This window comes from Poecile atricapillus, chromosome Z (assembly GCF_030490865.1).
Source record: "Poecile atricapillus isolate bPoeAtr1 chromosome Z, bPoeAtr1.hap1, whole genome shotgun sequence".
In the NCBI taxonomy this organism is placed as follows: Eukaryota; Metazoa; Chordata; class Aves; order Passeriformes; family Paridae; genus Poecile; species Poecile atricapillus.
The window spans coordinates 23,229,890-23,254,279 of record NC_081289.1 but is presented as its reverse complement, the minus strand read 5'-3'; the positions used below and the strand labels follow the sequence as shown (position 1 = coordinate 23,254,279).

At 38.9% G+C, this 24,390-nt stretch overlaps 1 protein-coding gene across 2 annotated transcripts in view; it reads right to left on the bottom strand.

Annotated features, from left to right (window-relative positions):
• The window catches only part of LOC131592943 (cryptochrome-1), a 39,119-nt gene that overhangs the window by 14,305 nt on the left and 424 nt on the right, over positions 1-24,390 (bottom strand). For both annotated transcript variants that reach the window (XM_058864896.1, XM_058864895.1), the window contains exon 2: positions 2,204-2,312. In XM_058864896.1, the coding sequence (XP_058720879.1) occupies positions 2,204-2,312 (109 nt within the window). The remainder of the gene's footprint in view (positions 1-2,203; positions 2,313-24,390) is intronic.

The window sequence follows — 24,390 nt, the reverse complement described above, 5'->3', positions numbered from 1 at the left end:
ACGTAACATTTACTTCCCATTTCATAAATGTAACAAAACCACTGTCTGACAAGTTGCAGCAGAAACTTTTCTAAACCCTTCCTTCCTCTGGCTTTTTGCAAAGAAGACCATAAAAAAACGTGTCCAAGACACAGAGTCACATCCCTAAGGGAGTCAAGAAACTGAGACAGCTGCTGTGTAATATGAATACACCCAGATCACATCAGCATGAGCCAGGCAATTAGAAGAATCATGGACACAGAATTTTACACACATTCATACTGCCAAACAGTTTTAGCAACACTGATGCATTAAAAAAATTAGTGATTGTTTCAATTTTATTTTCTTTATTAAGCCAAGCCCAAAGAGCTAAAGACAGAAAACAGACCAGGACAAATTGAAGAGGATGAGGCAAGAACAAGCCAAAACTTAATTGAAATGAAAGAGCCTAAAGGTGTTTGAGGACTTTTATAAGGATAAAGATAAATCAGTGTCCTGCCTTTTGAAGGAATCCTTCAGACAGTGAAAAGGAGAGCCTTAACAAGAAACAGCTGTGATACGTTCATTCCCAGGAAATCCACAGATACTGGCAGGCTCCTGACACCTGATAGGGCTCTACAGAAGTTCCACTATCTCCTACCTTAAGTTAATGACTTAACTGAAGTTATTTTTCCAAACTTAACTGAACTTATCTTTTCCACATGTGTTCGTTCAGGGTCAGGATCATGGCTCACCTTTGAGACATTTAATAGGGATGATCTGAAAAGCTTTGTTCAGTGTTATAAGCCCTTCACTGCACTGCACTGTCTGATGTACAGCTACTGCTCTGGCAAAAGAAGTTGTGAGATATAATTATAAAACACAGATGCATGTTCCAGGTATACTTCTGCCAAAATGAAAAAAATCCTCAAGAACTGCAGTAACTTGTTTGAGCACAGAGGACGTCCTGAAAAGCCCCTCAGTGAACCAATATATGATAAAGACACTAACTTGAGGAACCAGTGAATATTTTTTTTTGATTGCTGTACACTATCTATATTCCAAAATAATTTTCTTCTCAGCACTAAAATTAATATTCTAAAAATGTGGCAATCCAATGCTACCAGGCATAGAAAGATCAGCCTAGCAGCAATATAGGAAACAGGAGCTGTCAAAGTAGCCATTAAAGTATTTAAGACTTGTCACAGGTTGCTCAAATCCAGAAGGCAATACACAATACAAAGACCTTTGCTTCTATTTAAATGCAATCAAACTAAGTTTGGCAGACAAATACAAGCTTGAATATCTGACAGGCAGGCAAGCAGCAGCCAATGCCACACTACTCTTCCAGGAAATTCTCCACTGAGGGGAAATTAAGGAAAGACCAGCAGAAGTATCATCCAGTTAACATTTCACAACAAAAGCACAATAATGAAGACAGAAATGTGAGTTTGGGTTGAGTTTTCAGGTTGGTGTTGAAGACTTGGGAATTAAAAATAATGAACATAGGACCTCTTTGGAAAAATGGATATTTCCTTTTGCTTCCCCCCCCCCCACCCCCCTCCCCGTCTTGTTTCAGTCATCTCAATTCAATCAATCATTCTGAAAAAAAAACTCTTCAAATCAATTTGCCAACTGTTCATTTTTTACTATACTATTATAGCATTACTACCTTAAATACACAATTATCCATAGACAACACATTACTATCAGTAACAATCACTCACAGCTTTAATTTTTTTCAGTAAGACCCTTTCCCACAAAAGCCTGAAATTTCTTTGACTAGAAATTTCTTTTAACAATCTTACAACTAGAAAAAAGCTTATTAAATCACCTTTAACGGCTAAAAAGCAATCACAGTAGATGTTTGGCCTAAATAAAACATCGCTTTTACAGGTCAGGCTTTGAATGTGGATTCATGTGGGCAAAATTTTATTTCAGTACTACAAAGGGAACTTCTAAAGAAAAATGTAGTACTATACAGTAACTACACTTAGCAAATGATTTGAAATAAATTCTGTTTCTGGAAATGGGTGAAGTCTAAAAGCAACTCAGCTCAGTTGGTGATACGTACATTAGAGATGAAAAATTCAAAACACAACCTTAATGAGAAACTGCAAGGATAGATCAGTATTTACATGAATAACTTGCACTGAATGAAACAGTACAAGAAATACCCCTAGCTGTAATTAGTTTGTTGGTCATATTTGTGGATTAGAAACAACAACTGCAAGGTGGCATTTACCTTAAAGAGCCTGGGGAAAACATCTGCTGGCTGTCCACGGATAACAAACAGACGTGAATTTAGTTTCCGTAGATTGGCATCAAGATCCTCAAGACACTGAAGCAGGAATCTGCAAGAATTCAGAACATTTACTTTCTGAGGCAAACCAGATAATTTTACAATAGAAAAAGGTAACTAAGGAGAATAATCAACAACAATTATCAGACCTTGAGTGCTTGGTACATATTTTAGTGATGCATGCATGTTCACATCCTAATTACACTTGGCTTACAGTGGTATGACACCATGTAATATCTTCCACAATACATAATCATAAAACCAAGCCACGTTGTCATTTCAGTTTTCCTCTCAGTGTTATTCACCTCTAGAATGGACTAAAACATAATCTAATCTTAACTAAAACTACAAGTCTCTTGTCATTCTAAAGACAGAAAACCCCTACCCTACAGAAAAAAACTCCAAGGAACAAAGAGATAATCAGCTGTTGGCACACTGCTGTTAAACTTAATCCAAAACCTTCTTACAACACTGAACCGTTACTAAAAATGGCATACCAGAGGAGTACACAGTCATGACTGTGGCCTTCATTTATAGAAACAGCTCTCTACGTAACATATGCATCTTGGCTGTAACCTCACCTGAATTATTTAATGAGCAAATTAGCACAGCAGGCAAAAAACAAAAAGGGGGAGAATGGGGTGCTGCAAATCTTCAAGTGTTCCAAGGAAAAAGGTAGTCGCACAAAGAATGCTGAGACAGGTTCGCATACACAAAGATTTAGTAGTAGATATAATAACTAAAGTAACTCCAATAATTAAAGTGGTTTGGGGAAAAAATAAAAACAATAGGAAAGAGGAAAAAAAAGAACTCTACCTTGCAGCCAGCTGGAATGAGAAGTGCTAGGCTGTAGTGCCTTTCCCTTGGACTCTCTCCAGTCTAACAAGTGGCTCTTCCATAATATTTTTCTTGTGGTCAGCAGGTTGAGGGAGGTGATCCTCTCCCTTTACTCTGGTCTCCTGGTGAGACCACACCTGGAGTGTTGAGACTGGTCTGAGTCTGCTGAGTTCTGGGCTCCCTAGCCCCAGAAAGACTAGAAACTACTGGGGAGAGTCTGGTAGAGGGCTACAGAGATGGCGAGGGGACTGGAACATCTATCTTAAGAGCAAGGGCTAAGAGAGCTGGGCCTGTGTAGTCTGGAGAAGAGATGACAGAGGGGATCTTATCAATTCATACAGAGATCTTAAATGCAGTGTCAAGAGGAAGAGGCCAGACTCTTTTCAGTGATGCTTAGCAGCAAGACAAGGGGTAATAGGCACAAACTGAATTAGGAAACTGCATCTGAATATAAGGAAAAGCTTTTCTGAAGGTGACAGAAGACTGAAACAGGCTGCCCAGAGAGGTTGCAGTCTCCTTTCCTGGATATATTCGAAACCCATCCTGGACATGATCCTGCTCCAGGTGAACCTGCTTTAGCAGGGACAGTTGGACTAGGTAATCTCCAGAGGTCCCTTCCTACCCCAGACATTCTGTAATTCTGTACTAACAATATACATTTCACCAATGTATGCTCAAGCCCTCTCAGCCATTTCTTCTCACAGTGCTGTTGGCACTCAGCAGAGCACATGCTGATCAGGGCAACTGCTGAGTCAGTGCCTGCTGGTCATCAACTTCTGTGCTCACAGATTATTGCATCCTCTGCCATAAAACACAAGCTACACCCAAAGAGGGGGAAAAAAGAGACAATTCCCACACTGCAGTCCTTTACTCCTGAGAAATCCTGCTGTAATGACACAGTGCAGGTGTCAGGCCACAGCGATAACACCTCTGGAGCAACCACCCCAGAGCACGGCAGGGGAAGCAGTGCCACGACCGCTGGAGACTGTGCCTGCTGAGAAGGAGCACAGCTACCACGGAAGGGCAGCAGCACCTCTGCAAGTGCCCACAGTGTTATCAAGACAAAGGTGCTGCTGAGCAACCAGATTTACTAAAATCACAAGTTCATATGCACCAAGATTTTTAAAACAAATCCTAAAAGGTAACCAGATACAAAGAAATGAACTAATCAAAAATGCCTAATTTTCTCACTTTGCTCAGTTTTGGAAAAGCTCTGCGATAGTTAGAAAAGAAGAAGAAACTTCTCTATACTCATTTATCTAGAATGCAGGAGTCATTTTAAGAATCAGGTGAGAGTTGCATATGCTTCTATTACAGAGAATTTGAGCCTCATGTTCCCATGACAAAGCCAATTCTATGTGGATTCTGAAAATTACAGCTTCATTTTCTCATTTTTAAACTTGGAATGACAGACAATATTCATTAGTCTTATCCATGTGAATCTCACTTACATGGACCATGTGTGCTCATATATACTTCACAAATCACTAGGGAGACAAATTGCAATACTGTCCTGGATACCTTTGGAATAGTTGTTGTTGTTTGGTTGTACGGAACTTTGTTGTTGTTTTATCTAAACTCATCTCACAGAGTAGAGGGAAAGGTTATAGAAAGAAACTGGTGACATGAAGTATTCATAACTATTCCTGTATTTCAGGAAACTTGATTTTTTTCCTATTGGCATTTCAGTTCCCTCTATATCCCTTTTCTCAGTCTTTTTTCTTCCTATCTGACTGATCACAATATATAATCTCTAGGCTGGACTTGGCACAAAATCCTATTCAAGAAGATAACATACACTGACCCAGTCTCCACATCCAAGATCCCTAAACTTGCCCTTAATACTGTTTAATCTCCATTTGTTGGTTCCCCAAATCCCCTCTATTATCTCTCTTATCTCTCACCACACTCCAGCATTTCAATCTCCATAAAACTTTCAGGTACTTAGCAAAAATAACAGTGTAGATTCACACTATTAAATTGATGTAGGAAGAGAGCAGGAGGGTGGCCAGAGGACAACACTTCCCCTTACCTCAGCAACAACCAGTACAAATTAAAACCAGCCCAACCACAACTTGTGTTGCAAGACTCACAGAAAGCGCATTATTCAAAAATAACAGACCAAATCAAACCCTAGTGACCCTACAATATCTAGAGAAATACCAATGCAAAAGAATACTGCTTTTGGCTTTCAGAACACACACTCAGCTCACAGTTACTCAGAAGAGGTATGCCATTTTTATTAGTCATATTTGAATCTTTCAGTTGAACCAAATGTGTTTTAACCACATTTGATGCAAATAATACATTTTTTTTTCATCAACTGTGTTTATACTATACCACATTGAAAGGCATTTTTTTCATTAAAGTGTTAATAGAAATTGTCTAACATAAAAGCCTTTACACAGATTCATAGAATCATAAAATAGTTTAGGTTGGAAGGGACTTTTGAAGGTCATCTAGTCCAATCTCCCCTGCAAAAAGCCTTATTCAATTAAATATGAACCTTCTTAAACAATCACTTTTAAAAATATACCTTACCAAGAAAGATAATAATTGAATCAACGACTTGTCATAAACAAAATTTTCACCTCCTCTTTTTCTCATTAGTACCTCTAAAACTTGCAGAAGCAGCACAGCATCTTTAACTGAATGCAAAATTACTTGACCTTTCTCTCTGAAAAGATACACCAGAATGCTCACAAACATGTTCCTTTCACAGTATAACAAACCCAAAAATAAATGGTAAATTAGTCTATGAATTAAAAATTAATATGAAACCTCCATCTCACAGAAAGTATTTTGTTTCAGAATATGAGCTCTAGAGGCAAAGTTTCTTCATAGCACCTATGAAGTAAGAGCTATTAGGCTTGAACTCTACTATACTTTATACCAGACTCTGGCAATGAGAAGATATTTAAATCTCTCCCTACAGTAACAGGTCACGTTCCTGAGTCTGCAATCTAAACAATTTTTTTCCCCTCAACCTAACAGTCAATGGGAAAGCACTTTCTTTTTCATTTTGAATTAACTGCATGAGCTGTAAGACTTAATTGAGACAAAAAAAGATACCCAGATAATTTTTATGGGATTAGCGTATCAGTCCAGTTTTCTGTATCTAGTTTAAAACATCCCCCGGGCAAACCAGAAGGAAAGGTTCACTAATAATTTCACAGTGGCAAATGATGTGAGGTACAAGTGACATGACAGAGGGAGACAGAAAGGACTTACTTATTTTAATATGGGAAAGATGCTGATGCAAAGCATACCAGTCTGCAAGCAACATTCATAGACAGCATTACAGACATTTTGCCAGAGATATCAAATTATAAAATTTAGAACTTTCATGCAAGCTGATGAAGAATTCATTCTTTAAAAGACATTCACATACATAAAATCTTAGCAGTTGACTCCAAGAAACTCCACAATCTTCCCTGTTGTCAATCATACAAGGTAAGCTTAGGGTCTAAAATACAAACTAATTGCAAGAAATTGGCAATAATTGCAAAATACAGCTTATAATTTCAGCTACCATGCAACTGAAATAAACTGATACCATCAAAGCAGCTATTCAAAAACTTCAATAAATAATTGTTAACCATTAATAACAGTTAACCATTAACAAAATTACTTAAAGCAAGCACTAAATCACACAATGTTCCTGGTTCTGCACTATTAACGTGATTAAAGACTGTCCAGGGAAGAAGTCAGGAGCAGTCTGTTAAAAAGGTAACACTTTTATTCAGGGAGGAGATCTGCAAGAAGGATACTTATAGACACACTATTTAAGGCTACCCTTAAGTCTTGTTTGGGGTTATTTTTAGGTGTAATGAACACCCAGAAATCACATATATGCATCCTTTCAAGTACAAAATGAGGGCAGTTGCTGGGAACTGAGGGGACTTAAAACACAATGACTTCTCTTGCAGGTGCTATTCACATCTGAAAATGCTAGTGTGCTAAACCATTAAGAATAATTTTTCTGAACTAATCCAGATTCTGAAATTAACCATTAGCAGGAGTGTTAGATTGCACAGACCCACAAAAATATAGGAATTTAGCTAGGCCTCCTCAATCTGAAAGGAAATTTAAGAATTTGAGTGAAAAGGAACAGTGCTAAAACTTGTTCTGCTGCTAAGTTTGATTAATACATTTTACCCACATCTGGTCAGCTTCCAGCAACCCATCCAAACTTGTGTTTAACCTCTCTTATTTAAATACCTTTTATCTATCCACTAGTCCTCACACCAAGCCATTGATTCCCATCAATAGAAAAGCTCAATCAAACAAGATACTCATGTTGTTATGGGTATTTGACTGCCACCCAGACTTTGTCTATCAGAATTATCTTAGGCAGCCTAATATCTGCTAGCTTTATTACCCTGTTCAATTGTTTCTTCCAACAATGCTATCAGATATTTCTCATCTTTCAGAGTTTAGTAGAGCTGTATTCAGTAAAAAGAAAGAATATTATACACTGTATAATACCAACCACATTTTATTAGAGGGAGTATAATTTACAGCATTAGACTCTAATGTATCAATCGCATAAATCATGTACCATTTATTTCTCTTCAGAGAGAGAGCAAGAGCACTTTTCTTTCACACTTAGTTTGCCATATGTTTGATTAGGTTATAAGGAGATTTCAGTACATATATACAGTATAAATATACATCTCATATTAATTTCAACAGGAATAACAATGTGAATACCAAATCAAAAACCAAAACAGAGTATGAGGTACTGAGAAGCATCTCAATGATACTTGATGTCCCTTTATACAAATACTTAGTATTTTACCAGTATATTTTCCTGTTTGATTGTCACTAACCAATGTTTGATTGTCACTAACCAACGTGTCTTAGTGCAAGCAGTATATTCTTACGAAACTGTAAGAAGATTAAGCTCAGACAGGATTTAAGTGTTATGTACACTCCACAGCATCCTTTGGCAGCCAGCCACAGTAGCATTTTCCTGTTACCAAATCAAGGTCACAGAGGCATCCCTCATTGTACTGCATTGTTTCAACAAATCCCACATCCTAAAATGGTATACCATAATACATTTTGCAAAGGTAGGAAAATGTTCATGTTATTCAACTCTAAATACTTAAGTGAAGTAGCTGTGGGAGTTAATTAATCTCCTGCAGGGTTGCTCTACAGTCAGCAAAGAAAAAACAGCTCCTTTAGAGAGCAATTCAGGACTATAGCATCTTTCATAACTTAGTATAGCTGATCCACTTGCAAAAACGAAACCAAACATTGACCACAAATGCATCACTTGACTTTTTTCCCCCTAATATTTACTACTGTTATAAACTTTAAGCAAAAGCAGAGCTGTGACGGAGAACGAATGCAAGATACATCCAAGCCCATGTATAGCTGTAAAAGAGGTTCTCTGGGGAAAAAAAAAAAGCAATTCTTTGAAAACAGATGAAAGAAAGGGCTTTGAACAACAATCAAGAGAAAACCATGTTTAAAATTTAATCTCTCCAAGCTGAGTCGTTTCGGGTGCACCTTCTTTGACATTAAGGAATAAAGACCATTTCAGATATGGAGTGGGAATAGAACATCAACCACAGCAAGCAATACTGCTCTATTAGGAACAACAAATTCATTTGAATCAAACCTAGCTCACACTGGGTACAAAGCTAGCACTTCCTTACATATCATCCTTCATTCATTTCTTTCCAGCTGAATTAACTTTTCAAGGTTAGCATTCCCCAAAGGAAGGAAACACACCATTTTTTTTGTCCTATTCAAAAGACATTCATAATCTCCCACAGATGAAAGAAGCAGGGTAATAGGCAGGATTACAAAACTTTTGGAGAGCTACATTTGGCCACTTCAAGCACCTACTTGGAGGAATCCCATGGGTTAAGACTCCACAAGTTAGAAGGCTCCAAGGGAGTTGATTAATACTCAAGCATCCATTTGTCCGAAGCTAAGGACCAGTGCATGCCTATTAGTAAGAAATCAATTAAAAGCATCAGAAGACCTGTATGGATAAGCAAGGAGCTTCTGACAAAACTGAAACACAAGAAGAATATTTATGGAATGTGGAAAACAGGACAGGCCACTTGTGAGGAATGAAGGCATGTTGTCAGAGTATGCAGGGATATCACAAAGAATACTAAGGTCCATTTGGACTGGAATCTACCAAGGGTTGTCAAGTATGACAAGAAGGGCTTCTTCTAAGCTTTCCTACAAGTAGCAAAAGGAAGACTAGAGAAACATGGGCTCACTGCTGAATCAAGTGGGTGTCCTGGTGACAAAGCATACAGAGAAGGCACAATTAGTAAATGCTTTCTTTGCTCAGTCTTTATTGCTAAAGCCAGATCCCAGGAATCCCTGAGCATGGAGGCAAGAGTGAAAGTCCACGAAAAGGAAGATTTCCCTTAGGTCAAGGAATATCAGATTAGATGTCCTTTAGTCAAACTTGACATCCAGAAATCCATAGATTATGATGAGATGAACCCATGAAAGCAGAGGGAGCTGGCGGGTATTATTGCTAAACCATCATCCATTCCATCATCTTTGAAAGGTCACAGAGAACAGGAGAAGTGCATGAGAGTACCAGTGCAGGTTAAATGTTGTCCTGCTGAAAAGTAGCTCTGCAGAGAAGGACCTGTGATTCCTGGTGGACAACAGGTTAAACCAGGAGCCAGCAGTGTGCCTTGCTGGCCAAGAAGACCAATGGTACCCTGGGATGCATTAGGAAGAGCACTGCCAGTAGGTCAGGGGAGATGATCTGCACTGGTGAGGCCACATCCAGAGTGACGTGTCCAGGGCTGTGGCAGGGTATGGCTGGGCTGCCCAGCTCAAGAAAGACAAGGAGCTCTTGGAGAACGTCCAGGGGAGGGCTACAAAGTGGATGAGGAGACTGGAGCATCTCTCTAATGAGCAAAGGCTGAGAGAGCCAGGCCTGTGTAGTCTAGAGAAGAGATGACAGAGGGAATCTCATCAATGCATTCAACTATCTTAAGGGTGGTGTCAACAGGACAGGGCCAGACTCTTTTCAGCCATGCCCAGTGACATGGGCATAAACTAGAACACAGGAAGCTCCATCTGAATATGAAGAAAAACATCTTTACTGTGGAAGTGACAGAGCGCTGGAACAGGCCCCAGAGCAGCTGCAGTCCCCTTTCCTGGGGATACTCAAAACCTACCTGGACACATCCTGTGCAACCTCCTCTGGGTGAATCTGCCTTAGCAGGAGGGGTTGAACTTGATCTCCAAAGTCCCTTCCTACCCCAACCACTTTTTGATCCCATGAAATAGCATTATGAAGTTGGTTTCTATTTTGTGACCCATACATAACAGCAAATGATGTATTTAGCTTCTGTGAAGTCTGGATCTTAACTTCACATTCAAAGGGCATCCATTACTCACCTAAATTATTCCCATATAACTTGAAACGAACATCTCAAATTACTTCATGTTACAAAGGTCAACCTGCTGGTGATAGAAGACTAACAGGCTCACAGCTTCCTAAATCTCTCTCTTAGTGTCTTCTGTTCTTTTATGTACATATTCTGTGTTTATTTTTTTCCAATCCTCTAATTCCAATCTGATAAATCAAAGTCTTTATTATTTGACTTGAATTCTTTATGCTTGTTCTCTCCGCAGAGAAACTACTTGGATCCATAAAGGAAAATCAAGAGCAAACAAATTGTACTGGAGACAACTGGGGAAATATAACCTAGAAGCAAATTGCAAAATTAGAGTTACTTGAGAGTACAGACATGGTCATACATAAATTTAAACCACCTTATTCTCATGTATCCAAGTTCTCTTATTTAAATTAGCAGCTCTTACGGCTTGATGTAATTAAGAGAGCTGGCCTGCTTTATAAAATATTTCAGCCACGTTATTTTCAGCAATCTAAGCTGTCCATGAGAAAGTAACAGCTAAAGCTCATTTCAAAAGAACAAGCACAGTAAGAGAACTCCAATAAGATGGTCTTGCAATCTAATTCTGAAGGACAGATTTTATACTGCCCTTTATTTACTTTAATAAAACCTTCTTCCTCTCCTTAAATTAAAGGGACCTCTTTAAGGTTAGAATTAGTGCTGGTAAAATTTTGCAGCTTTATGTTTCCTAGAAATAAAATACTGGCTTAAATAAATATATTTCTCAACTACACTGGATAAATTGCAAATCCTTAAGGTACAATCCATTATTTCTGGCTTCCCATATCTCAAAAATCTATTAAACTAATAGAAGAGAATTAAAGATAGAGATGAAACGCTTTAGTAAGCACAGAAATTAGTAGAAAGTTTGGAAAAAAAATATCCAGAAGCTATTCTTGGAAATCTTAATTAAAACTGACTGGTGCTCACCTCATGGTGGTCAGACTTTCAGCATTGTCTTAACTTCCCATTGCTACTATTATAAGTCCAAATGCCAAAATATTCTGAACTGGTCTTTCAAAGCTGAAATTAGTCATTTATAGCTGAAAACAAGGTAAACTTGATGAAGATACAATCTGTGTTTTGAGTTATAATCATGTAGGAAAAAAACCAAAACATTTACCCCCCAAGCAGATAACTGAAACACAGATTTGTTTATCAAGGTGTATAAATCGTGAAAACCTCCACTTTGTCCTCAGCTATCTCAGGCTGTGGGCAGACTAATGGAGGTATCTCTTCACCTCATGATGCAGAGGCTGATGCAGGAAATGCAAAGAGCTCAGTCAGGTAAGTCCTGGAAAACAGAGCTGAAGTATAGCTTAAGACACAATAGATGAAATAATACAAATAACCTCTAGATAAACATGCTATCTATCTGCCACAACTTCAGCAGTTCTCTGCAATATTGAAAGTCAGGACCAACAGAAGGTACATCACGTGAAGAAACTAAACTGATCTTATAAAGTTACATAGTACAGTTAAGTAGAAGACTCTGACAACTAAGGGGGGATACTCAACCATCTCTGCCCAAGTCACAGTAGTTTCGTAAAGAACTATTTCATGAAGACTGAAACCTTTACCGTAACAACTGTACTTCCACATCTTCCCCATCTGCCCATTCCTCTTAGAAGACAGAAGTGGATTTCCAAAAAAAATGCACCTCCTAAGCACCAGTGACAGTATTTTTATTACTTTGTTGAAAGAATTAAGGTAGACAATTGGAGAACATCCTTTTATACAGAATCACTGTACTTTTTTCCAGTTTGCTTGTGTGAGGATTAGAATTAATAGCAAAAGAGAAGACTCAGACAACAACACTGCCAATTTTAAAGGAAAAAAGGGGGGAAAAAAGGGGGGCAAGCACCAAGCCCACCTTCCTGAATGTGGATAAACTTTGTTGGATACAAGTAGTATATAAGCAGTGAAATATCAAGAGAAACCGTGAGCATTCCAGAAGAGTGGTACTCAGAATTACAGACTATTCTGAGTTGGAAAGGACCCACAAGGATCACTGAGTCCAACTCCTGGCCCTGCACAGCACCATCCCCAAGAGTCACACCATGTGCCTGACAGCAATGTCCGACTACTTCTTGAACTCTGTCAGGCTGGTGCTGTGACCGCTTCCCTGAGAAGCCAAAAAACGTTTTATCCTCTTTTCCAAGAAAAAGGTGGTTCTCTAGTTTGTTTGTTTTAACTCTAAAGTTATTTCTATAGACAAGAAGGCTCTGAACTCTGGAAACATAATCACCAATGATAGGAATTATTGTTATGCAGAACCTTCAAGAAAAAAAAAAAAAAAAAAAGTCCCCCATTAGAGGTCACCCTGAACAGAAACAAATCTTATTTGCTTTAATCCTACTATATCCAACATCAGGGGGGCAAGACCACGGGGTGGGGGGCGGAGGGGAAGGAGGAAGGCAGCAGGAGTCCACAAAGCATGCAGTTTCCATTGTTACATATCTCCTAACCTGATCATTTCCTTATAGCACTTTCAAGAAGAACATTTCAATATGAATCAACAAAAATAGTTTCGTAAAGTAGGTCGTTGCTGCAGCAACGGGGCGGCTGTTTGGACTACTCCCTGCCACAATGACCTACTTTTCCAGTTATATGTAACCGTGGTAGTAAGATCCGAATATTCCTTCCCTATGGAGCCGCTCCGAGAGGATTCCTGTACCACAGCTGAACTTTATTCCTAACAAGGACAGAGAAAGGCTGCATTTGAGCAGGTAAAAGCAGCGGGTCGGTTCTGCTCCTCCTCTGTGTCATATTCAGAAGTGTCGGTGGCTAAAGGTTACATGAAAGCCAATATGTGCTCGGAGCTCAGAAAGTGCCACGGCAGCGCTCAGAGCCGGAGGAGCCGATAAAGAATGGAAGGGAAGGTGTGAAAAGGAACAGGCGCTCATGGACAGCGCGTCCCCTGCCAGACCCAACAGCTGGCACACAAACAGCCTGTTCCTGCGCCACCAGGAACACAAGCTAATGGACACCGGCCTTTATTACAGCTCTAAATTACATTAAATCTGCATAAGAGAAAAACCCTGGTGAATTGCAGGTAAAGCTCACGTTTTTAAACCCTATTTAACCCTGCATGCGCTGGAGAGGGGAGACACAAAGGTACCACACAAATCCAGGAAGAAATGTTGGCAATTACATAATTTCCTGTTTACTGTTGCTGTCAAAACCATCATTTTTCCTTCTGACAAAGGAAAAAAATACCTCCTGTTAAACTAATAAAGGAAATAATTATCTCTGTAGAAATAAGACTACAAGACTTCAAACATCAATCACACTGTCTTGTATTTTGCTATTTTTTGATCAGTGTATTCAATCCCAAGTTCAATGTATTCAATCCCAAGTTCAAAAGCTTTCATTCAAGGTAAAAGTAAAGAGACAAGCATAAGAGACAAATATTTCCAAGCAAAAGAAAACTCATTCCAAGAAAAGACAAGCTAGGCATTACCATGTAGTACATCATAATTAAAAGTCCACTCAACAGAACGCTTCTGACAGATAATGCAGACCATATGCAGAGAAGCATAAAAATGAAGAACACACAGAAAAGCTCTCCAAAGCTTACTTTACCTTAGGTATTCTTAAAATTTCTAAGTTCAGCAGGAAAAATACTGCAACTGGTGACAATATAGTACTGCAAGTGGAAAAGTTTTTGGAATTTTCCTCACACTTCCATTTGGGAGCAAGCCAGTTACAATGACATAACTGCTCCTGAAAATCTCACACCCTTCAAACAAAATAGTAAAAAAATACCCAAAAAGCCTAAAAATTATTTTTACTCTACCACTGCACTTGACAAGCCATAGAGCAACAACTGCAAACTGTAGCATTCTGGGGTTAAGACAGTCTAATAGAAGAAAAAAAAGTACAGAATTAGGAAAAGAAATAGGAAAGGCTGCTGCCAAAAGAGCAACACATGGTTACTAGCAACACTTTCCAGTTTCAAAGTGTGACCTCCAATACCAAAAATGCAAGTTTCATTGTGCTGTCTCATATGGAAGCAGTAAAGAATTGGAGTAAAAATTTCTTCAAATGCTGCAAATGCAGCATTGAAGAATTTTGCTTTGACAAATACAATGTTTCAGTGTTGGCATTGAAAAAGAGAGGTTGGTGGAATTATATTCAAAAGAATGCAGAAAGCCAAATTCTAAATTGCAAAAATAGAAACAGCCACATTATCCCCCAAAAACTCATGATTTTTTTCGTGGTTTAGAAGAAAAACAGACTACTGCTGAAATACAGTACTCCTCAACAGTAAATTTATTGGCAACTAGCTTTCAGAAAAGAAATTTCAACCAAGTAAGAAAACCTTACTCACTGAAAAGCACCATGACTGAATGATGAAAATTAATTTTACACAGGTCTCTGCAGTTTACAAAAGCCTTGAAATAAAAGGGGAAAATAGAAAGCAATTAAAGCAAAACTGTCAATATCACAGCAACTTACAACTTTTCCCTTTGTCATAAACTGAAGAAACTACATACTAGGAGAAGTTTCGAGGTCATACAAATGAAAGAGTAGGCTAGTGAAAAAAATAAAAAATTAGTCTCTCATAGAGCCCTTTAAGGAAGCATTCACAGGATTTGGGAGATACTGAGCAAGAGCAGTAAACAGCAAACAGTTACACTGTCTAAAAAGAAACATGGATAAAGCACAGTAAACTAGACTTTACCAGGCCTGTCATCTACTGAAAAGTAATGAAGGAAAGTCATAGGAATTATCCCTAGGCAACACAAATAAAACAAATAATTCAGATGCCATCCTTGGCTTGATCACCCTCATTAAGACTTGGATGGCTTTAACTTTTTGAGTTCACCAATAGCAAGGCTTACAAAGAACAAAACTGAAATGCAACCTCCTCCGCCAAAGACCCTTCTCAAACCTGGATAGTAAAAATTTCTGTGTAGAATATTTTCTTTTAAATGCATGTCTCAGTTTTGCAGATGTAGTCATGCTTCTCTCATGAGACAGGAAAAAGGGAAAAATATTAGGTAATCTCTGCTAAAAGCCACAATGTTTCCTTCAACTTTAAGACTTCTAGAAAAAATTAAGCTTGTTTAGTCTCTAGAATATAAAATATAAAGGAGAAAGAATGAAAAGAATCACTTGATGTCACAGGATTTACGGACAGAAAATTTCAACACAGAGGAAACTCTATAGAGAACATAGCAAAGACAATATTTAGTCCATTTTTCAATGAATCCAATGTATTAGAAATCAAACCAGTAACTATTGTCAATGCCAGTTGCTCTCTAAATGCAGGATCACAATTGTCTGTATGCTTCCCCAATACTTCAGAACTGCACAAAGTGTGAAATTGAGGTAAGTTCACCCTGGTGTTCTGTATCTTTAGTGCACAGCAAAACTGCAATGGTCCATTTAGATCATGATCATGTTTTATGAACTGTACAAGGCATGAAGTAACAAGCAGCCTACATGAAGAAGTTGCCTATTTATTTATTTCTCTGATGCAAATTACCCTCCTATTTCTGTTCTTTCAATCACTTTTTTCTCTCAATTGCAGCACAGTTTACCCCTCACCGACAAGGTCAGTAGAACTCTGGCACTGAGAAACCAAAAAAAAAAAAAAAACAACCAAATCTTCAAGCACTGAACTCCACAGATTCCTTACTTTAAAAAAAAAATAAATAAAGCATTTCTTAGCTTTGGATACATAACAGATAGAAAAATCAAAGTTTTCATTACAGGAATTGTTCCTAAGTAACTTGTACTGTATATATTTCATCTCCATCACTGAAGAATTAATAACATATATTCATACTTCACAACTTCCCCATTTGAGCTTAAACAGATTTTTTTTTCCATATTTCTGGTTTTAATTCTGAAGGGGTAAGGGTTTGTGTTCTGAAACGGTACAAACCTTCAGTGCAAGAATTTTACAGCCTTTGCTATTCATGTCCATGAAAGAGCCACAAACATACAGACGTTAAAGAAGGAATACATGAGAGTGAACAAGAAGGGAAATGCTTCTCTATAAATTAAGAAACACTGAGATAAAGTAAATTTCTAACACAGGTCCAGAAAATTTCTCTAGTTTAGTTGTAGGAGAAAGCAATGCATAACACAAAAGTTCAGGTGCACATCACATGCCTCTTAATACAGAAATTAGATATGCAGGACACATCCTAACCGATGTTCAATGGAAGAAATCCCTTCCACCTCTGATAAAACTGAACAGGTTTTATCTTATTGTAAAAAGGTTGTTGCACTAGCACTTTTCAAAGAGATTTTAAGCAACAGTTTGACACCTGAATTTGCTAATTTACTTCCGAAACCCTGAGTATCACAAAATTCTTATTTCCTATCCAGGTTTACCAACATTGAATTTTAGACCTTTCCAATACTAAAGCAATTTAAAAATAAATAGAAAAAAAAAATAAAATCAAAGTACAGAATTTATCAAGAAAAGTGCATATTTTAGGAAACTGTTCACTGCAGCTCACCTACTGTCCAAACTAATGCTAACAAAGCTCATGTGTTGTTTTTTATTATCTCCACTAGTAACTGGAATGCACTCCAATTTTTAACTGCTCCCCACAGTATAGACACCCATGCAGACTTTTGCCACAGCCATCTCCACTTACACACTTCAAACAGAGTACTGTAATATTGACCTGCCCTTTCCAGTCTATCCTTCACCTCCACTGAAGCTTTATTCCCTTACAAAAAAATCATTTACACTCACTAAACTCCAAAGCAGTGAAAGCAAATGTTTTATGGTGACCTGAAAAACAAATGGAGGCTTCAGGGTTAGAAGAACACTGCAATTATAGCTCACCTCTTGACCTAGATTGCAAAGAGCAGGAAAGCCAAAAGTACACAGAAACACACAAACTAACCTTGCTCCATATTAAATTAAGAGTTCTGAGAAATCTAAGTGAAATGTACTGCACCAAAATGCTATGAAGTTCTTACCCTGGTAATCAAATCCAGTCCTTTTCTAGGGGTAACCAAAGGTATGGCTATTAAACCTGCTAAAGTGTGATAAGCAAATTACTAAGCCCATGGAACACACAAAGCCACGTACTCTTACACTACTTACACAACTCACTCATGCTCAAGCTGACTTTTGCCTTTTTAGGTCACTGTGGGAAAGTCACAAAATTCCCTAAAGCAAAGGGTTTCTTCCAGTATACAAATTCATAACATCACAAACTTTAGTGTGACTTCTACATTGAAAAAATGGCCAACTTTGTTGGCAGCTTGACCTTCCTCCTATCACAGGTTATATAACTAACCTGAAAACCTGCCAAGCACTGAGACACAGTATGGAAAAGAACCACTTCTGAAAATAAAGGTTTCCATGCTGCAAGATAAACTGCTAGAAACTGAAAAGTTCAGGCAGTGCACAATGATAAACAGACTTTTCTGCAATATTTGCATAATATATTTAAAGAGTAGCTTCCATTGGCTTGGATAAAGACATTGTCTCAAACTTTAGGAGAATATATTTTATTGTATTAAAATGATCAAAAGAGAATGATAATATATGAAATAACTTGTTTTGAAGAATTGATGTACAATTCATTGACACTGACACATACTGATCAGTTAAGGAAAAAAAAAATTATTCTTGTTTGCCTAAAAAAAGCTGCTTTCACATCCATCACAGATGGTGTTTGTTGGGGGTTATCACCCTCCCCCATTTGCGACCAGAACAGGAAACACTATGAGACGTGGACAGATTACCTTGCGCTACTCAAATGAAGAATGTAATCTATTGATACTTTCGTAAAATAAAACAAAAATAGATTACTGGTCCCAAGAGAAAAAAAGACTAAGAAAGTCCTATGTACTTGTTTCAAAACCACACTTCTCCCTTGATATTCAAAGTCCACATACTATTACATATCAAGAACACATGACCCAGATCTTCTCTGGACATCTTCAAACCTGTAGATTAGTGATGCAAAAACAGGTGTCTAAAACCTCAAAATTTCTTAATCTGGGGAATTAAGACTCCTTCAAGATCAACCTTGGAGTCAAAATCCAGATTGTATAGAGGCTCACTATATTTCTTCTGGCCTATAGTAACTGCTATTTGGAAAAACCAACTTACTGAGCACGATTCAATTTGCTATACCACCTGCTCCCCCCACACAACCAGCACAGTCTTCTTGTCCGACTGAATAACAGTTACATTACAGAGTCTGGTGATACAAGATAATTCACCAAAATAAGGAAACAAGCACAGTGTAATTTCTCAGCTAGCAGGCTTATTTCTCACATTCTGACAGTTTGACAAAAAAGAAATTGCATATTTTCCTGGCACAGTAAAAAGGCCAATACTTATTTTCAGCAATATCATTTCAAAGGGTGTCAACAAATGGTAAACCACAGGAGAAACCAATAATCCCCTTCCAAAAAACACCTGCTGGTTACTGCAGACATGAGCAATGCAGGCCAAGAGTGATATGACCACTGTAATCTGACTCAAATCCACACTGCCACTGAAAGAAATGGTACCTGCCCTTCCCACTCTTTGCCTCTTCACTACTACGGTGACCTTTTTGCTGGCACAATCTACCATAGAGCTAATCACACCAAAACTGGTCATTAATCTCTTTTGGACAGATTGATGAGCTAAACTGGCTCACCACAGGGCTGTGTGCTATCATACAAGGGTGGAACCTTTCATCAACAGTGCAGGATTAAACCCATGAGGACATACGTCAGCGTGCTTCAATGACGTACATTGTAAATCATAGGGCTAGATCATATAACACACATTATAGAGGGAGTTGCTGAATTGCAGGCACTTTTGGGGTAAAAAATGTTTTTTGTGGAAGACAACAGGTGAGCAGCCTAGGTGTGTGGCACTGGGGGGTTTCTCCGGACTAACTGCGGGTACCACAGAGCTCCCAACTGAAAATGCAACTTCTGGAAACAAGCTATAAGACTTTTCATAGATTAATCACCCTCAATTTAATGGGCTGGGTGAACAGTAGTGCTCCAAGTGGCACACGCCACTCTAGAGCTGAAGCCACTCATTAGAGGGTATGATGGGTTGCACTGGGTCTGCATGGCCAGGTTTTGGTATTGGGGGGCTACAAGGGCTCTCTGTGAGAGCTGCTGGAAGCTTCCTCCACCTCTTTCCAGGCCAATGCCAGAGGGCTCCAACAAGGACCTGCTGCTGGCCAAGGCAGCGCCTCTGGGGTAACCTATCTGACAGGAGGAAAACGTTCTTGCTCGGGAGCCACTGCAGACAGAGAGGAATGAGAATATGTGAGAGAAACAACTCTGCAGACTCCTAAGTCAGGGAAGAAGGAGGGGGAGGACACGCTCCAGGCACCAGAGCAGAGATTCCCCTGCAACCTGTGGTGAAGACCAGTGAGAGGAAGGCTGTCCACCTACAACCCATGAAGGACCATGGCAGAGAAAATGAGTGTGGAGAGCCCTCCCCCTGAGGAAAAAGCAGCAGAGACAATATTTGATGAACTGACCAAAACCTCCATTCCCCATCACTCTGTGTTCTTCAGGGATAGGAGATAGAGAAAACAGGAGTGAAGCTGAGCCCAGAAAGAAGGGAGGGGTGAGAGGAAAGTACTTTAAGAATTTAGGGGGTTTTTTTGTTACCCTATTCTGATTTGCTTGGCAATAAATCTATTAATTTTCTCCATGATGGTAATGGCTGAGTGACCTCTCCTTGTCCTTACCTTGACCCCCAAGCATTTTTGGGGGGTTGTATTTTCTACTCCCTGTCCAGCTGAGGGGAGTGATAGGGCCCTTGGTGGGTTTCATGTTAAATATTTAATAAATCAAATAGATTTTCATTCTAAGTGCTACACAAACAATAAAAACCCAAAGGGATGTTTTCATCAGGGAAGTCATAAATATCTCTGTGCATTCCTTACTATAAGCATGTCACCAAAATTAACAAATTATAAAAAACAGATTTTGTTCTGCCTGAATTACATATATGAAACTCAAATCACTCCTATATTAATTCTATTAACAAAATTTTCACACCAATCCCACACCCAACACCTCTATTGGACAAATCATACCTACATAAGCTGAAACTGTAAGTATATTTACAAAACCAGATGCACAGAATAGCAAAATTTAATAGATACTACAGAAAGATGTCTAAATATTAACTTTTTAAAACAAGTTCACATATCAATAAACTGCAGTGATTGTCCTGGAAATCAAACTTTTTTTTCCTCAGATTTTAATTTTTTATTTGCTTGAAATTTGAGTGTGGGAAAAAGAAAAATATCTTTTTTCCTTCTCCAAAATCAATACCACTATCAGCCATAATAGCAGCAGCTAACTTTGAAAGATCTTGAACACATCACTATTCTCACAAAATCTAAGAGGTACACAAACCAAATTATATTACTCTTATTTTAAAAGTGAAATCTGTTCTCTTCAGGAATGGTTAAAAAATAAATATAAGGACTGAAAAGATTAAACTATTAATCTTTATAAAATCAGCTGTTGCACACCAGTGTTTTAACTGTCACATCAAAGACAGACCTACACACTCAAAAAGACAAACTAAAAGTAAATTATTACCTAAAGTAAATCCCTATGCAGCAATTAACAGAATGTTTGCATTTCTTTTCAGGTACTGTGATCAATTGCCACTCTGTACTAAAACCAGGACTAAATAAAACTCTCCCCTAGGTGATGTTGTTAAGCATGAGTTTCCATTCTCCGTAATATGGAAAAGTCTGTGAGCACATATGAACACATTTTTTCAGAAGTAGGTAATGGTAACTTGTTGGAGTATGCAAGTTACATTCTCTCTCTGCTTTGTTGACACAATTAGATGCAAGCTAATTCTGGTGCCTAACGTTTAAGGGCAGCTGACAAAATTTTAAGAGAGCTTTAGTGTGATTTTAGCATTTAGCATCTCCCTCCACCATTTCTCCATCACCTTTTACTGCACCAAGTAACTTCTCTCTCTCAAGTGTTGATCTGTGAACAACACTGTGAACTCATCCCATAGAAAAAGCATGTCTCAATGAAAGCACATCTCGATTTATTTGACAGCTTGAAAAAAAGGAACAATAAGAAGAAACAGAACAGAACCAGAAAAAAATGAAGCGAGCTGAGGGAGGTCCTGGCATTTGTTACGTAGCATTCACGAATTTAGAACAGGTAGGCTGAATGCCAAGAGAAAGGAGGTCAGTAAGACCATGTGACTGCTTAGTAATTAGACTTGCTCAATAGTGCAATTACACAAAAATATTAGTTCCTGATTGTTACATGACTGTTTAAAGAGAAAAGTTAATTAGAAAGCACCTATATATTAAAGATTGCTATTTACCAGATTTAACACACATTTGTTAATATAAACAGTAACTGGTGGCTCTGCAGAGTGACAATATTCTAACAGGAAACTAAACCTTCTGGTTTCTTGTATTCTTTCACCATTCTTCATCACGTAGATTGTGTTAGTCATAGTTTGACAGAGGAGAGTTTTGCCCAGGGCACCAGGACCACAAACACTTGGTGTCAGTCAACTCAAATTAAGAAAGGGCCACTGTAAATTCACACCAGGAGGTTAAATTTGACTCACCTTCCTAATGCTGAAGGGCTTCTGCTCCAAGTCTCAAATAAAATGTTTTTGACTAATTCAACACCCTACTCAACAGGCATGTAAGCACCAATTTTGCTCATATCCAGCAAGTGAAAAAGAACATAAAATGTTTCATCATTTATCATGACACTCATGAGTGTCAAATGAGACTGGCATATCAAAAAACATCATCATAGATCTTGTGTATGCTTATTGGGAATATATGTGTCTGCACTGTTTAAAAATATCTCATTAAAACCACTGGAACCTCAAGTAGATTCATACTGAACTAGTAACTGTCCATTTAAATAAAAAATTATTGAGAGGAACTGTAATAAACATACAGCTTTAGCAGCCAGTTATTCTATAAAGTTACTGTACTTTTAAACTTGGAAAAAAACCCCAATAATCTCACAAACCAGGCAGCAGGGTTTTCTTACCCAAATACATGTGCACCATGTGCCTTGAGGGCATTTGAGTGCCAGGAGATTGCTTGAAGTGCTTTGGACAGGGGAGCTGTAATTTGCCCCAAACTCAATCCCTTCAACCAGCAACTAAAACAAATCATTTTTCTTTGAATGCAAAATGCAGTGGTAGGACTAGCTGCCTTCTAAAACACTGGAAACTGTTAAAGTAAACCAACCAGCAATCTATCACACACAAATGTACTCAAGGACTCTATTAGCTAATGATCATATTACACAGTCATTGAAGAACCAGGGCAATAGCACTGAAGACATGAACTTCCTTCTGCTAGAATCAAAGTTCACATTTGTCTATCATTCACTAACTCAGAGAATACAACCAAAAACTGTTCAGCATTTCAACTGCAGGGCACATTAGAGACCTATAAAGTGTTCTTAAGACATGTGATTTCCTTAACACTTAGAATTGTGCCAATTGTCCACCTTCTTTTAAAACTTAAGTAGCTGTTCACGTTTCATCCACAAAATTAAGACTTCTGAGCTTCCTCATGAATTCAAAATGTTATTCAAAAAATTCACCCCTTCAAAGCTAAAGCTATTTAAAAGTCTGTCATAGAAGAAACAGACACCATGAATCTCAGATAAGAGAAGTATAACAATTATTCATAAGTTATTTTTGTCAGTGAAAAGGAAATAACCATCAAGTTCACAAAAAGCATCTTTAGCATTTCTATCTCTTGAAAACAAGAATGTAAAGAAAACCTCTCAAAAATTGAAAAAAATAGAAAACCAAAACCTCCAGAAATAAGTCATCTGGTTGGTAAAGTATTTAATAAGTTAGGATACAAATTATTAAACCTGAAAGGAGTAATCCTTCAAGTGAACTCAACTGAAACATGAAGTATCTAAACTTTGTCGTTCTTCCATGACCTAGTGTTAAGCCAAGTTTCATTATGCTTGTTCCATAATTAGGCAACTTCTCAGCATTCTAGTCCGGGCAGGCAAGTTCACGAGCATTTCAAGTTCCTGACATTGGAGGGACAGATGATACACAAACTCTGCTGCATTATCAACCGTTTTATAAGGGTAACAATTTTCAGATTCCTAGTGATGTTTTAACTAATCTCACATGACAAGCAAACACATAAGTCCTATTAACCTCTGCACACATTTAGCATGCAAACGTCAGGCACAGCTCCACAGTAAAGTTCATTTTTATATCGGGTAGGAAGAAGAATTACAACTGGCTTGACGGTGCAGGAACAAATCTGCATGCTCCGGAAAGGGACACCAAGCCAACCAAAGTTCAAGAAGCATTTAGCCAACGCTCTCAGGCACACTGTGGGTTTCTTGTGGCTCTTCTATGCAAGGCCAGGAGCTGGACTCCACGATCCAGTGGGATGGGGTCACTTCCAACTCGGGGTATTTTGTCATACCGTTCCGTGCAGGAACGCTACTCTGAGAAAGTACTTCTGAGCTAAGCGAGCAGCTTCACAGTTTCTCCAGGACGGAGTCGCCCTGGGCTTCCCGGCTGCCCAGAGTTCCTGAGATGGTGCAAGCCCTCCGGGCTACTCCCCACAGGGTTTTCCCCGGCAGCAATCCCGCTCTGTGCACCAGCGCTCGGAACCGCACGGAACCGCCGCCTTCGGGAGCGACAACAAGCGCTGCCCTCCCCGAGAAGCCACAGCCCACCGCCCCGCACTCTGCCACGGCCTTCCCGGTTCCTTCCTCCCCGTCCCTCCCACGTGCGCCGCGGGAGCCGCAGCCCGGGCCGGCGCTGGGCTGGATATGTAACACCGCCGGGCCCGCGGGGAGGGAGGGAGGGCGGGAGGGCGGCCGAGAGAAGCCGGCGCTGGCGGCGGCCCAATCGGGCGCGGAGGGGAGGGGATG